The 15534-nt window shown below is 40.0% G+C and overlaps 1 protein-coding gene across 1 annotated transcript in view; it reads right to left on the bottom strand.

The window, feature by feature from the left end:
- Nucleotides 1-621: 621 nt before the first annotated feature.
- Nucleotides 622-15534, bottom strand: part of LOC134431409 (guanine nucleotide-binding protein G(q) subunit alpha) — a 190918-nt gene continuing 176005 nt past the window's right edge. The window contains exons 6-7 of the mRNA XM_063179426.1: nt 7450-7603; nt 622-812 (exon numbers count right to left, since the gene is read on the bottom strand). Of these exons, the coding sequence (XP_063035496.1) occupies nt 622-812; nt 7450-7603 (345 nt within the window). The remainder of the gene's footprint in view (nt 813-7449; nt 7604-15534) is intronic.

Below are 15534 nucleotides of genomic sequence, written 5' to 3' on the forward strand. Positions count from 1 at the left end.
TCCATACACAACTATTTCTATTTTGCAAATTCCCAATATTCTAGTCTCAGAAGTGAAGACAGAATGAGAACACTAATTTTAAGAATGAAAAAATATCATGCTATCAATACTTCTGATCCTTCAGAGAAAGCACATTCTGTAAAATTTGAATGACTGATAAATTCACTTCTGATGATAGTAATTTTCTTGGCCAAGTCACTCAACAGAAAATATATTATCAAGGAATTCAAGTGGTAAAATGGCCATTGTACTTTTCAAACATAGTGGGAAAGGAAGGAGGGAGGCAATAGGTCAGGGAAAGAGGAAACCAGCTTGATTTTGCTGCAATAGCAAAAACCTGTTATCCTTTGTGAGTGTATGACTGAGAATTTAGAAACAACTGAGTCGCAAGATTTTGCCTAAAAAATAAGAAAATGTACTGTGACTGTACTTCAGCATATTTTGGGTTTTCCTCCATATAGTTTAAATAAAATCATAATATCAACTAAAAAACTCTGAACAGTCACAGAGTGCAGGCCAGCAATAAATTAGTATTATGCAACTTGTTTTCACAGGTAATCCCATCCCTATTGTGCATCTTCAATCACACAAAGGTGGTTTTGGAGGACCTTTTAGGTACAGTTAGACCAAGTTGTATTCCTTCAGGTTTAATTGTAGAATTGTGTCCTTGACAGCAGCAAAGACAAAGCGTATATTCTCTGTGTCTGTAGCACAAGTGAAGTGGGAGTAGATAATTTTGTCACTATCTGGATTCAGGTCTACAAACATCTTCAAGATGAACTCTCGTGCTGCTTGTGCATCCCGTTGTGGTCCTGATAATTAAGAAGAAAAAGTCAGTTTCTCTTAAAGTCAATTCAGTATTTGAGCTTACTTAGGAGGGGAACCTCAGGAGCAGAAAACAGAAGAAAGACTCACTCTGTTATCTTTGTATAAGAGAGGAAGGGAAAAAATTTAATAACAAATACTACCATATACTATTGTTTTCCCAGTGGGGACCATTAAAAAATGAAAATTGAAGGAAATTCCAGAAGGTGATAATAGAAGAGCTGTTCTTTTTGTGCTTTCTTCTTTCTTCAATAAGGTGTTAAAAATGGAGAGATGAACTTGATGACCCCACAAAATGAACAACAGAATAATTAGTTGCTTTATACTCATAAAAAAAAATTAACAGATCTGGCCCATTTTCAGTCTACTGTATTTAAACAGCACATTCTTTTAAAATGTAGCATAATCAAGTTGCATCTTAAACTAGTTTGACACTGTCCCCAATGGAATTTAATTTACTTTACCGTAGCGGGTTTGGTTCAATTTCCTGACACGGGGCATCAATTCCAATTTCAAACCACCACATTTAGTGATAGCAAGATATACATGCTTGCTAGTTGAAGCTGTTCAATCACAAAACTTAATGTTCTAACAAATCAAATATCTAAATGATATATAACAATTCTATTAAATTTAAGCAAAGTCTGTAATTCTCAGAGCATGAAGTCTATGTAACCAAACTGCATATTCTGCATTGCATAAGGCAGAAGGCAAAATAATGACTTCCAATCTTTAGGAGTGAGAATTGGTTCATGTTCACAGCCAAAAGAGCAGCACAGAAGTAGGAACATCAGCCACAAGTTATTTTTTCTTATACTGTATATACATATACTGTTCCAGTGCAATTTTCATAGGCCATTATTCCATTGTCCTCCTGTTTCTGCAATGTGAATTTATACAGAACACGTATGTTTGCTGTGCCTCTTCCTCCTATCTCCTCATTAGTTCTGGTCTTGTTATATGACAGTATAAATACCAGCACTCAGCTGTTATATAGTTCTGTCCTTCAATGGTTATGAATTCTCTACTTAGGAAGTTAGAATGTGCCCACATAACTTTCAATGCCTGCAAAACAAAATTTATTTTCAATATTTAAATACAAATTTAGGCATTTCTAATTTGGATAAATGCACAAATTATGTAACAATGGCATCACAAAAGATAAAATACTTTCTGGTATCTATTGGTTGCAAAGCCTTGTGGAAGGAGAACGTGATTCTACAATATCTTGTATGCACATGAATATGTATGTCTATATATAGACATATACACAGACTTACACATTTTCTGAGATGTAGAGGACATGTAAACATAATAATTTCTCTGAACCAGGGCAAAGACGACTTCTAAATTTTTAAAATGTCTAAACACAACAGGTTCTAGCCTTTAGTTTCATCACATATTCTATAGAAACAGCAGCAAAGTTAATGTCCCTATTATTTTTTTTTATTCTTAGGAAGTTTAAATATTTGTAAAGAAGACTCCAACATTTTCAAAGACAATGATTTCTTAAAAATAAGACATTTATTGGTTTAATCAACTTCTTAGAATTTTGTTAAACACTTTTACAGTGGGTAGGCACAGAGAGGTTTTGTTTCTCTTTTAAAATCTACAGCACTATTTAAAGGCCACATCCAAATTTTGCTTGCCTAATAATAAGTCTGGTTATCATAACGTAATTCAATTTTTTCAGACTGGAATTCAAGTACAGAAAACTGAGATTAAAAAGAAAGTTTACCATCTCAGGTATTTAGAAAAAGGGAATGAACCAATGCTAGATTTACAATGCTAAATGGTTACAATCTAACTAATCTTGGAAAAGAATTCTAATACAAATCAGTAGGTTTCTTGTCCATAGCTCCCTTTTTAGCAATCTTCAAAGGGTTTCTCTATATGATAGTCAAGTTTTGTATAAAAAGCACTACAATTTAGCTTGGCTACATTAACTTGGAATTGTCAGCATTTATTTTCTTTGAAGACTCTGGAGGGGAGTGCACTCCCACAGATAGATATTTTTGAATTCTTTCCTTTCCAAACATGGTCACTTTTTGTCTTTTTCCTTACTTCCAGCTCTTCATTCCAGTCTTTGAGTTGGTCTTTTAGTATGATCTCTGAAAGCATATCCTCATGTGATACTCTGACCCTTGAGCACGTCTCAGTCTCTCATCCAATGTTGTTATGACATACTGTGCAGTACAACTGCTTGGTTTAATCAGTCCAGTTTGCCATCCTGGTTACCATTTCTGATCCTGTCCTGGGTTGACTACATGATGCTTTTATCCCAAATCATCTTGTTCTGTTTATGCTGAATAATAAGTTTTGCACCTTTAAGACTTGTTCCAGAGAGTGAAGGGGGGAGAGAAGAAGCGCACAGTTTGTTTTCAGACACTGCACTCACATTCCTCCTCCTGGACTGTTGTTGTCTTTGGGTGGACAAACAGCAGGACAGAGCTCTCCTTTGTTTTCGTTATTTTAGCTAGCTGAGGCAAAGAAGTTCCCTGGACTGTGGGGTTTTTTGTCCCTTTTCTTTGGACCCGTTTAAATCTGCTCTGGACTGAACACCCAGAAGAGCGCCAGCAGTTCGCACCTGTGGCCCACCAGGCGGAGCCTGGGCTGCAGCATTTCCAGCACCGGAGGGACTAATAAGAGACTGAGTAAGCCAAGCTGCAACCCAGGGAGAGGACTTTTCTGAGTTTGTCATCTCTTTTAGGGCAGCAAGTGGTTTTATTGTTTTATAAACAGTTTTTTCCACTTTTCTCTAAGGAGATTTTTTTTTACCAAACCGGTTGGGGGAGGGGCCAACTGAATCTGCTTTTCTAGAGGAACCCCTTTGGGGCTTCTCTCCCAAATTTGCCCTGAACCAGGACAAATGCTGCTTTCTCCATTGTACTACCCACATGGGAAAAGTGATCCGACTGAAAAATACCTAATTCTGATAAGTCCTCCAAATGCATCCATCTTCAACATCTCCAAAGAGGGTGTTGGAACAGCAGAGAGGGACACAGTGACCTGTGCAAGCCAAAGACTTTGCAACTGTCTTGGTTTCAGCTGGGATAGAATTAATTTTCTTCTTAGTAGCTGGTTGTATTATGTCTGACTAAGATAGAGTTCATTTTGCCTTAGCAGACCTCACAGTGTTTTGCTTTGCATTGGTAGCTGGAAGAGTGTTGACAACACACCAGTGTTTTGTCTACTGCTGAGCAGCACTGTCCCTCTAACATTCCTTACCCTCATCAAGGGGCTGTGAGTGGGCAAGATCATGGGAGGGGACACAACCAAGCCAGCTGACCCAAAGTAACCAAAGAGATATTTCATACCACATAATGTCAGCTCAGATATAAAAACTAAGGGAGAGAAGAGGAACAGGGGGCATTCATTATTCTACAATGTTTGCCTTCTGGAGCCACTGCCACACATGCTGAAGCCCTGCTTCCTGGGAAGTGGCTGAACATCGCTCACTGATGGGAAGTAAAGATTCACTTTTCCCATTGCTTATGTGCACTCAAACTTTCACTTTTATTTTGCTTTAGTAAACTGCTTTATCTCAACCGACTAGTTGCTTTCCATCTTATTTTCTGTGCCCTGTCCCACTGGGGAGTGATAGAGTGGCTTGGTGGGCACCTGGCATCTAGCCAAGGTAAAATCACTACATTGGTACAGTGCTGTGTTTTAGATTCAGTATGAGAATAATGCTGATAACACACTGATGTTTTGGTTGCTGCTGAGCAGTGCTTACTCTGAGTCAAGGCCTTTTTAGTGTCTCATGCTCCGCCAGTGAGGAAGTGCACAAGAAGTTGGGAGGGACCACAGCTGGGACAACTGACCTGAAGTAGCCAAAGGGATATTCCACACCATAAAACATCATGCCCAGTATATAAACTGTAAGAAGTTAGCCAGAAGGGGCCAATCATTGCTTAGGAATGGGATGGGCGTTAGTCAGTGGGGTGGTGAGCAATTATATTATGCACTAATTGCTTTTATTGTACATCAACTGTTTTTATTCTGTCCTTTTCATTACTATTATTATTGTTATTGTTGTCATTAGTATTATGACTATATTTTACTTCAATTATTAAACTGTTTTTATTTCAAACCATGGATTCTGCCTTTTTTCTGATTCTTCTCCCCAGGCACGGAGAAATGAGTAAGCAACTGTGTGATACTAAGTTGCCAGATGGGAGTAAACCACAAGTCATCCACCCCATCTTTCCACCAAAAGAAATCAAATTAAACCATAACCTTCTCTAAGGGGTTAAGTTCAGCAAGATCTGCAGAATTAGATACTTAAATGACTTTCAGGTCTGGCCTACTTGCTATGGCCCTAATTGTCCATAACCTTTTTGTTTCCCTTACCCATGGTAAAGGAGAAGAGGAAGAAGGTTTCTCTGAGCTGACTGATTGAAAATCTGACAACCCTCTATGTTGAAATGACTGGCCTAGTAGATGAGGGGAGAGCAGTGGATATTGTCTAGTTGGATGACAGTAACTAGTGGAGTACCCCAGTAGCCAATACTGGATGCAATCCTATTTACATCTTTAATGATCTGAATAAGGAAGCAGAGTGTACCCTCAGCAAATTTGTTGGTGACACAAAACTGGGAGGAGTGGCTCCATCCAAAGGGACCTTAACAGGCTGGACAAATGGGCTGACAGGAACCTCATGAAATTGAACAAGGGAAAGTGTCAAGTCCTGCACCTGAAGAGTAACAAACCTAGGCACTAATATATACTGGGGGCCACCCAACTAGAAAGCAGATTGGCAGAAAAGGCACCTGAGGGTCCTGGTGGATACTAGGTTGAACATGAACCATCAGTGTGCCCTTGGCAAAAAGAAGGCAAATGGTATCCTGGGCTGCATTAGGAGGAATGTTGCCATCAGGTCGAGGGATGTGATCCTTCCCCTCTAATCAGCACTGATGAGTCCACACCTGGAGTTCTGTGTCCAGTTCTTGGCTCCTCAGTATAAGAAGACAAGGGCATACTGGAGAGAGTCTAGCCAAAGGCCACAAAGATGATTAAAGGACTGGATAAAAGGCTGAGAAACCTGGGACTGTTTAACCTAGAGAAAAGAAGGCTCAGATAGAGATCTTATTAATGTGTACAAATACCTGAAGGAAGCATGCAAAGAAGATGAAGCCATGCTCTTGTGGATGGTGCCCAGTTACAGAACAAGAAACACAGGAGTTTCCATTTTAACATCAGAAACTCCTTTTTTACTGTGAGGGTGACTGAGCATTGGGACAGGTTGCCCAAAAATGTTGTAGAGTCTCCTTCCTTGGAGATATTCAAAAGCCATCTGGACATATACCTGTGAAGCAGTCACTGGATGACCTTGTTTGAGCAGAAAGGTTGGACTCGATGATCTTCAGAGCTCCCTTCCAATGTCAACTCTTATGTATGAATTTTTGTCTGGTTTCTCTGAACAAGAATTTAACACAGGTTTACCTCTACTTGAGTGATCATAACAAAAGGGCCCGTATAGCCTTCTCACCTGCAGGATGTCATCTAAGGCACCTGTCACACTTCTAACATGAAAATACAAGAATATATTCTATTTAACTTTCAGTTATCTTCTGTTTAGTACTATCAAACTAAACTTACACTGATTCATAATTAAGTATGGCCTGATCCTGCAGGCTGTTCATTGTGAACACATCCTTTCCTCTCAAAGAGGAAAAACATGAAACTTTTTCCTTCTATAACTGTCTTGTTTTGAAAATGAGAGATTTAATTTCTTTTGTCGCTTTTGAATCTGCTTTTCACTCTCTGGTGTGACAAAAGAGATGTTATTATTTGAATATGATTTTTTTCTCTGTTGCCAAAACCTCTACTCAGTTACCTTTGAATATGTAGGTTTTCACCTCAGGAGAACTTTCTCAAAGTACAGCTTCTTTGGAAACAGCTGTTTGTTCCACATAATGTTTTCAGGGACAAGCACATTAAATTTCACATAAGAAACATAAAATTAAAATAATGGAAACAAAGAAGAAATGGTACAATAAAAGGGTGGGAGAAGTGATATTGGTTTATCTGAGAACCACAGAGAATTTATGACTTGTATACAGATTTCCAGCCTTAAACAAAAAAGCAACAAAACACAAACCCAATTATAAAAGAGTATGTGAGATGTTGAGTAGAATGAAAAATGTATTTTTATATAATTTTAGCTTTATATTTCAGTTCAAATCCTCACCCCAACTTATGAACAAGGACAGAATAAGGTCCATTGCAAATATGATGTTACTCATCTAGAATCAATAATTTGGCACGAAAGGTACTGCCGTTTTGTCCACTATTAATGGAGGTATAAGATGAATTCCTAGCAATCTAGAAAATTCCACAAGACTTCAGTGACTTTAAAAATTTGAAGCATTAAAAACTGTTATTCTTAATAATATTTTCCTTCTCATATAATTTTTAAAAAAACATGACCAGTAAGTCATTCAAATACAAACTAACCATTTGGTGTACTTAGTACAATTTATAAAGAAGAAAATGGATTTAATGAAGAATGGGTGATTATCTTTGTCCTAAGAACCTCCAAGCAAAATATTGGCAACGTTATTACATTTGGTCACTACTGCAATTTAAATGGAGTATGAGCTCTGGTGGCAATATACTTACCATCATACTCTGGGAAATAATCAACTAAATGGGAGTACATAATTTTCTCCTCTAAAAGATCTTTTTTATTTAAGAACAGAATGACCGAAGAATTCTGGAACCATGGATATGTGATAATTGTCCTAAAGAGGGCTTTGCTCTCTTCCATTCGATTCTGGAATTTAAAAATAAAAGAGATACATTTATGCATTTGTGAAAATAACTTTTTTTTTTAATCAATCAATGCAATTCCATTTTGGTTGATAAACATATCAATTTCATGTTTTCCACTTTCATACCAAAATGTAAGATTTAACTGATTCATTTACAATTCATAGGTATGTGGTGTATTAAATATGCAGGCAGTTTCCTTTTGCAAACTCAATGACTCAAGCATGATTATTCTTTAGAACACAGGTCATGGACACAATAGCTGTAACAGGTACTGTTGTAAATACTGATTATGCACAGTTATGATCAGTCAACAAATTCATGGGCACTGAAATGCATGTGGTTCAAGGCAGAGATAAATGTACAACAAGATATAATAACCAAGTTTCAAGAACCTTATTTATTTTATATGAATTTTCTGAATTTTAAATGCATGTAATCCTTAATTTTTTGAAAGAGATTGACATTAAAATATTTCCGGGTAAATTTAGAATTTACTCATTGATAACCTGAGAATATTTGCCCAAATCAAAGGCTTATGACATAAAATCTTACAAATGGTATATTTGTTTCTAACATCAAGTTAGCCTTTACTTAAGCCTTGTTTAATTGCTCCTGCAAAGCATTTTGTGTGATAGTGGAAATTTAAATAAGTGAAGCATACAGTTCTGTTTGCAAGGGCTTCCTGACACTGTAAAATTCTGTGTGGTTCAATACAATTGTGAAGAACTGTTAGGCTGACACGTAGTTAATACAGAGTCAGAACAGAGTTCAGAACCAGGAATTAACTCTACTTCTTTATTATTTGAAAATTCTAAGGCAGACGTGATTAGCTACTGCAGAAGCTTTTTTTAGGAGATGCCTCCTGAAAACAACAGTTTCACCATCAAACAGGCTGTTATGATCTGATTAATGAGAGATGCCTCTGCTCAAATGAATGTGCAAACAAGACCATATGCCAAAGTCAATAGTACAGATTTTATTTAACAGTAAATGTGAGGTAGAGAGAAAGAAATAGAAAGAGAGCAGGGGGGGAGAGAGAGTGAGAAAGAAATTAAGCAAAAGATACCACCACCATGTGGATTCCTGCAGCATTCTTCACCCTGGTCTTCGGTGGTGGGGGTCCCAGAGTCATTTTACTGGAGGTACCACCTGTATACAGTCCAAGTTCCAGGTATCCAAGGGGTGGTCGCAGATGTTCCCACAACTTGGACTGGCATGGGTGTAAGTAGTGGTTTCCTTTCCCACAGTCTGCACAGTGGAATTTTGTCCGGTGTGCTAATTCCAAACCTTCACCTCTGTTTAAGCCTGGAATTAGTGCCTTCCTTTTTGCCATCCGTGCTTATCTCAAGTTCCTGTTGTAGTGGCTTATCTTATGGGAATAGTGTTTTAAGACATGTAATTGCACTCTTTAAGTCCTCACACAGGCTTCTAGAGAACAAAATCAAAGTGAATCTTGCAGATTCTGATGTTGCTGAGACATAGAATCATAAAATTGTTTAAGTTGGAAAAGGCCTAAAAGATTATCACGTCCAACCATTAACCTAACACTACCAAGTCTACCACTAAACCATGTCCCTAAGTGCCACATCTGCACATCTTTTAAATACCCTCAAGGGATGGTGACTCAACCACTTCCCTGGGTAACCTGTTCAAATTCTTTATAATCCTTTCAGTGAAAAATTATTTCCTAATATCCAACCTGAACCTCCCCTGGTGCAACTTGTGGCCATTTCTGCTTGTTCTGTCAATTGCTACATCGGACAAGAGACTGACACTGTTAAAACCTCCTTTCAAACGCTTGTAGAGAGCAATAAGGTCTCCCCTGAGCCTTCTATTCTCCACACCAAAAACACTCATTATGCTCAGCTACTCCTCATAGGACTTATGTTCCAGATGTTTCATCAGCTTCCTTACTCTTCTTTGGATGTGCAACAGCACCTCAATGTCTTTCTTGTAAAAAACTGTACTAATTGCATTTTAGTTGTATTTACTCTGTATTGAGATAAAGCAGTCAATAGCCATGTTGCTTTAATTCATAGTGCTGTGGGTGTAAGACTTCATGTGTTTCTGGTCCCTAGGCTTTTTTGAGGTTTTAATACCTTTCTGGTCCCTAGGCTTATTTTCTAATCCAGAGATAGCTCCAGTATTGTCCCTAACACGGAGTTTTTACAGTAGAGGGGCATGGATTAGAATAGCTATTTTGCTGGGCATGGTGATAATGATTTATAGGAAATTTACAAAAGTGCTATAGTTTGTTCCAGATATATATAGTTTATGGTTTCTTCATCCTACCCTGCATCCCAGTTCCAGTAGCATGTTTTAAGAATTTATTAGTAATTGCACACAGTTTGTTAGAAGAGGAGCAGAAGATGAGGCTTTTCAACCTTTCCTTTCCTTCTTCTCCTTTGAATCTGTTACGTCACTTTTGGAGAATGTTCAGTTCCCCCTGAATGTTAAAGAGACCACCTTCCTGGTATTTAATCTAGTAGACTTCCTCTACATAGTTTGAAGCTTGTCTAGAGTGAGGGCTGAGATTTCCAGAGGGGCTGATGAGACTCCTGACCCAGGAGTAGACCCAAGAGTAAAAAATCCTGAGTAGTGTGGAGAATCGGAGAGAATGGGCGGAATCCTGAAGGAATTTTCTGATCTCCAAAGGAATTTTCTGATGCTCCAGGCTGGGAATTTTCACATGAACAAATTCAGAACCCAGATGAGGTGGGGAAATACCTGGAAGAGAACTGCCATGATGACTCTAAGGAGAAAAAGATCATTGCAATAAGCTGAGCCCTGGCACATGCTTATCGCATGCTGCTAGATACTGTAGGGCAGCAGATGGAGGCAGGGGGGGCAGGGAGATATATCAGTAGCTATCCCAGTCACTCAGGCTGCAGCCAACACCCCAGTCACTTAGGTTGTAGCTAAACCAGACAGTGAGCCTAAGCCAGCAGCTAAACCAGACAGTGAACCTAAGCCACTGGCAGTCGCGGCAGGAAAAAAGCACACAACCAAAACCAATTGGCCAGTAGACAATGATGATCCGGGGGAAAGACTGTCAAAGCCACTTCCTGACACAAAATCAAAAGTCAAAGCAACTGACACAAAATCAGAAGTCGCTATTAGGTCCTTTTGCCTGAAGGAACTTCTTGGCCTAAGAAAAGATTACACTCAATGACCTGATGAATCTATTATTAGTTAGTTAGAAGATAAGATGAAAGAGAATCACAAGAAACTCAGAGAAGAAATTAAAGAGGGCTTTCTCCAAATCTCGGCAGTACATATCAGAAGTTCTAGTACCAAATGAAGACATCCCCCAGATAGGGGGAGAAGGTACACTCCATGAGCTGAGCTGTAGTTCTTCCTGTGTGATTGTAGAAAAAATATGAGGAGATGGGATAGAAAATATACTACTGCTCTGGCACAATGGGTGTTTGAATTAAAAGACAACAAGACTGAGAGAGGAAGTTCCAACAAAAAAGAAGCAGCTCCAGTAGCCCATAGCCGGACTGCCAGATATGATGATGACATGTCCAATCTCCTTAAAGGAACCTCCAAGGCATATGTCCAGAGAAAGAAGGATAGTCAGGTTTAGAGGGGTCCTGCCTCGAGCCAGGTAGAGGCTAGGGAAAAGCATGTTTTTTTAAATGTGTAGATTCATTAGCCTGGAACATCTGAACCACAAAAATATGAGGCCTTGGTCAACACTGGTGTGCAGTGCACATTAATCCCATCGAGACATGTGGAGGCAGAATCTGCTTCTATTGCTGGCGTGACAAGAGGGTCACAAGATTTTACTTTAGTAGAAGCTGATGTAAGCCTGACTAGAAATCAGTAGAAGAAACACCCTATTGTGATTGGCCCAGAGGAGCCATGCATTTTGGGCATAGACTTCCTCTGAAGTGGGTATTTTAAAGACCCAAAAGGACTCAGGTGGGCATTTAGGATAGCTGCTGTAGAGACAGAGGGTGTTAAGCAATTAAACACCTTGCCTGGCCTATCAGAGAACCCATCTGCAGTAAGACTTCTGAAGGGGGAAAAGCAACAAGTACCAATTGCCACTTTCACAGTGCATCGCCGACAGTATAGAACCACTCGAGATGCTGTGATCCCCATCCATAAGATGATCCGAGAGCTGGAGAGCCATGGGGTGGTCAGCAAAACCCACTCACCCTTCAACAGCCCCATTTGGCCTGTGCGCAAATCTGAAGGAAAATGGAGATTGATGGTGGACTACTGTGCATTGAATGAAGTGACTCCACCACTGAGTGCTGCTGTGCCGGGCATGTTAGAGCTCCAGTATGAGCTGGAGTCCAAGACAGCAAAGTGGCATGCCACTATTGATATTGCCAATGCATTTTTCTCCATTTCTCTGGCAGCAGAGTGCAGGCTTTAGTTTGCCTTCACCTGGAGGGGAGTGCAGTACACCTAGAACTGACTGCCCCAGGAGGAGAAGCACAGTCCTACCATCTGCCATGGACTAATCCAGACTGCACTAGAAAAGGGTGAGGCTCCAGAACACCTACAGTATATTGATGACATCATTGTGTGGGAGAACATGGAAGCAGAGGTGTTTGAGAAAGGAGAGAAAATCATCCAGATTCTCCTAAAAGCCAGTTTCACCATCATGAAGAGTAAAGTTAAAGGAACTGCTCGAAAAATCCAGTTCCTGGGAGTAAAGTAGTAAGATAGACAGTGTCAGACTCCTACCTGATGTCAGTAACAAGATCACAGCAACGTCTCCACCGACTAGTAAGAAGGAAATGCAAGCTTTCCTAAGCACCAGAAAATTTTAGAGAATGGATATTCCTGAGTACAGCCAGATTGTGAGCCCTCTTTACCGAGTTTCACACAAGAAAAACACTTTCCAATAGGGCCCTGAACAGCAACAAGCCTTTGCCCAGATCAAACAGATTGCTCATGCCGTAGCCCTTGGTCCAGTCAAGATAGGACCAGATGTGAAGAACATGCTCTGCTCTGCAGCCGGGAACAGCAATGGCTTGTCCTAGAGCCTTTGGCAGAAGGTGCCTGGTGAAACTTTGATGCATTGGTGTTTGTATGTTTGAGACGTAACACACAACAGACCTCCCATGCTTTATCAGCCAAACAGCCTGGTTTATTGTTTCCCACAACCTTTTATAGGCAATTCAAAAACTCCCAGTGCTATACAGACATTGGTCTGGTTTCTGCACTCCCTCCCCAGACTCAACCAATCAAATGCTTGCATTTTAGGAGAGTTGTTATTGGTTGGAACATTTGTCAGTCAGCCCAGAGGCTAGTTCATGGAACTGGGCTGCATTTCTTATTTATAACTGGATTAATGCTAACTACAGATCAGCTTGCACTGCAACAAAACTCAAGGTCGACCACTAAGATTCTGGAGTTGAAGCTACAAAAGGTCTGGACCCAGCTACACTCCAACAGAAAAAAAATCTTAGCAGCCTATAAGAGTCCAAGCCGCCTCAGAAGTAATATCCACTGAAGCACAACTCCTCCTCATACCCTGACTACCAGTGCTGGGGTAGATGCTTAATGCAAAAATTCCCTCTACCCACCATGCCACCAATGCGACATGGAGCAAGTAGATTGCTCTCATCACACAATGTCCCCATAATAGAAAACTGAATCACCCTGAGATTTTAAAGATAATTGCAAATTAGCCTAAAAATGACAACTTTAGTCTCACTGATGAAGAACAAAAACAAGTAATGTGGTGAAAAAGCTCCACGATACAACCAACTGCCAACAGAAGAAACACGATATGCTCTTTTTACTGATCGTTCTTGTCCCATCGTAGAGATAAAACAAAAATACAAAGCAGCCATATAAAGCCCAACATGACAGGTTGCAGAAGCTACTAGAAGAAAAAGTAGATCAAGCCATTCAACTGACCCTAAACATTGCTGAAAGAGGGAAGTGGCCAAAGGTCTACCTCTACACGGATTCATAGATAGTAGCCAATGCTCTGTAGGGATGGCTGGAGAAGTAGAAAAAAACTAATTAGCAGCATAAGAGAAAACCAATTTAGGCTGCTGAAGAGTAGAAAGACATCACTACCAGAGTAGAAAAACTATCTGTGAAAGTCCACCATGTAGATGCCCATGTCCCCAAGAACAGAGATAATGAAGAGGACTGAAATAACAAGTAGATCAGTCTGCAAAGATAGAAGTTATCAAAGATAGATTAGCAACACAAGAAAGAGTTGTTCCTAGCTCGATAGGGTCATGATGCCTCAGGCCATCAGGGTAGAGATGCCACCTATAAGTAACCACAAGACCGAAAAGTAGATTTAACCATAGACAGTATTTCTCAAGTTATCCATGACTGTGAGATGTATGCTGTGATCAAGCGAGCCAAGCAGTTGAAACCCCTATGGTATAATAGTCAGTAGTCCAAATATAAGTATAGAAAGGCCTAGCAGATTGACTACATCACACTGCCCCAAACACGCCATGTGCTCACAATAATAGAAGCCACCACTAGATAGTTAGAAACCTACCCTATGCCTCACGCTATGGCCCATAACACTATCTTAGGTCTGAAAAGCAAGTCCTTTGGAGGCATGGTACGCCTGAGAGGACTGAGTCAGACAACAAGACTCATTTCAAGAACAGCCTTATCAACACCTAGGCTAAAGAACATAGCATTGAGTGAGTATACCATATCCCCTACCATGCACCAGCTGCAAGCAAAGTAGAGAAGTACAATGGACTGTTAAAAACCACCTTGAAAGCATTGGGTGGAGGATCATTCAAAAATTAGGAGCAGCATCTATCAAAGGCCACCTGGTTAGATAACACCTAAAGTTCCACCAACTAAGCAAGCCCTGCCCAATCTGAGCCCCTATATACAGTAGACAGAGACAAGGTCCCAGTGATATGTCAAAAGTTTATCAGGGAAAACAGTTTAAATCAGTTCTGCTTCGAGTACAGACAAACTGATCTGTGGTGTGGGAACTCAGCACATCACTCCTGATGTCCAGAGTTGCCGAGATAACCCTTGGGGGGCTCGGAAATCCTGGAATGTTGCCAGAAGTGCTTGGTGGTTAGACTTTGACCCTGCACGGGATGTGACACCTGTGTGAGGATGAGAGGATCACTTGGGGATAAGTGGTGAAGGGATTGATTAATTACAGGATGAAAACACAGGTTTTGGAATCTTGGTACAGGGGTGTTTTAGGAGACAAGATGGAGGAATTAGGGTGTGTCCTGTCCTTCTTCTTCTCCTTCTTGTCATCCATCTTTGATGGTGATGGTGGCACTTTGAGATTGGTTCACACTAAATGTGCACTTGTTAATAAGGGTAAAAGGTATTGGAAAGTAAAGGTAAATATACGTATGGAAGGTAAAGGTAAATATACGTAGTTTTTGGTATAAAAATAGATGACCGCCCAGAGGGAGGTCAGTGTGCCCATGGCTGTCTTGCTGTGTGGACCTCTGTCAGGCTGGGAGACAACTTTGTAGATAAGAATTAATAAACAATATTGAAGACCGAAAAATCTGAAGACTGCTTTTGTCCTTTGGAGTGCGGGCTGCCTCAAGGCCATCCTAAGCCTAACCAGGCAGAGACAACAGGCCGAGAACGGAGACTGGGGCTGTCTTTGCTCAGGGACCAGGTTGCACATAGTAGATAATGCAGAAAGACAGAACAACACAGTGTGTACCTCAGGAAGATCTAATTGTGGAGTAAGAACCATGTGTAAATATTACTGTTTGATGAATATCACTACCATTGTCTGTATATAGCTGTATGCTGCATATATATATATATATATATATATATTAGTTTTAGTAGTAAGCTGACGACATAAGGATAAGAAGTGAAAAAGTGAAATGTCCTAGGGTGACTTTATGATGCTTGGATCCCCAATCATCTATTCTGTTTATGCTAGATATGAAGTTCTGCACCTTTAAGACTAGTTCAAAGAGCCAAGGGGGA

This window comes from Melospiza melodia, chromosome W, assembly GCF_035770615.1.
Source record: "Melospiza melodia melodia isolate bMelMel2 chromosome W, bMelMel2.pri, whole genome shotgun sequence".
Taxonomy (NCBI): domain Eukaryota; kingdom Metazoa; phylum Chordata; class Aves; order Passeriformes; family Passerellidae; genus Melospiza; species Melospiza melodia.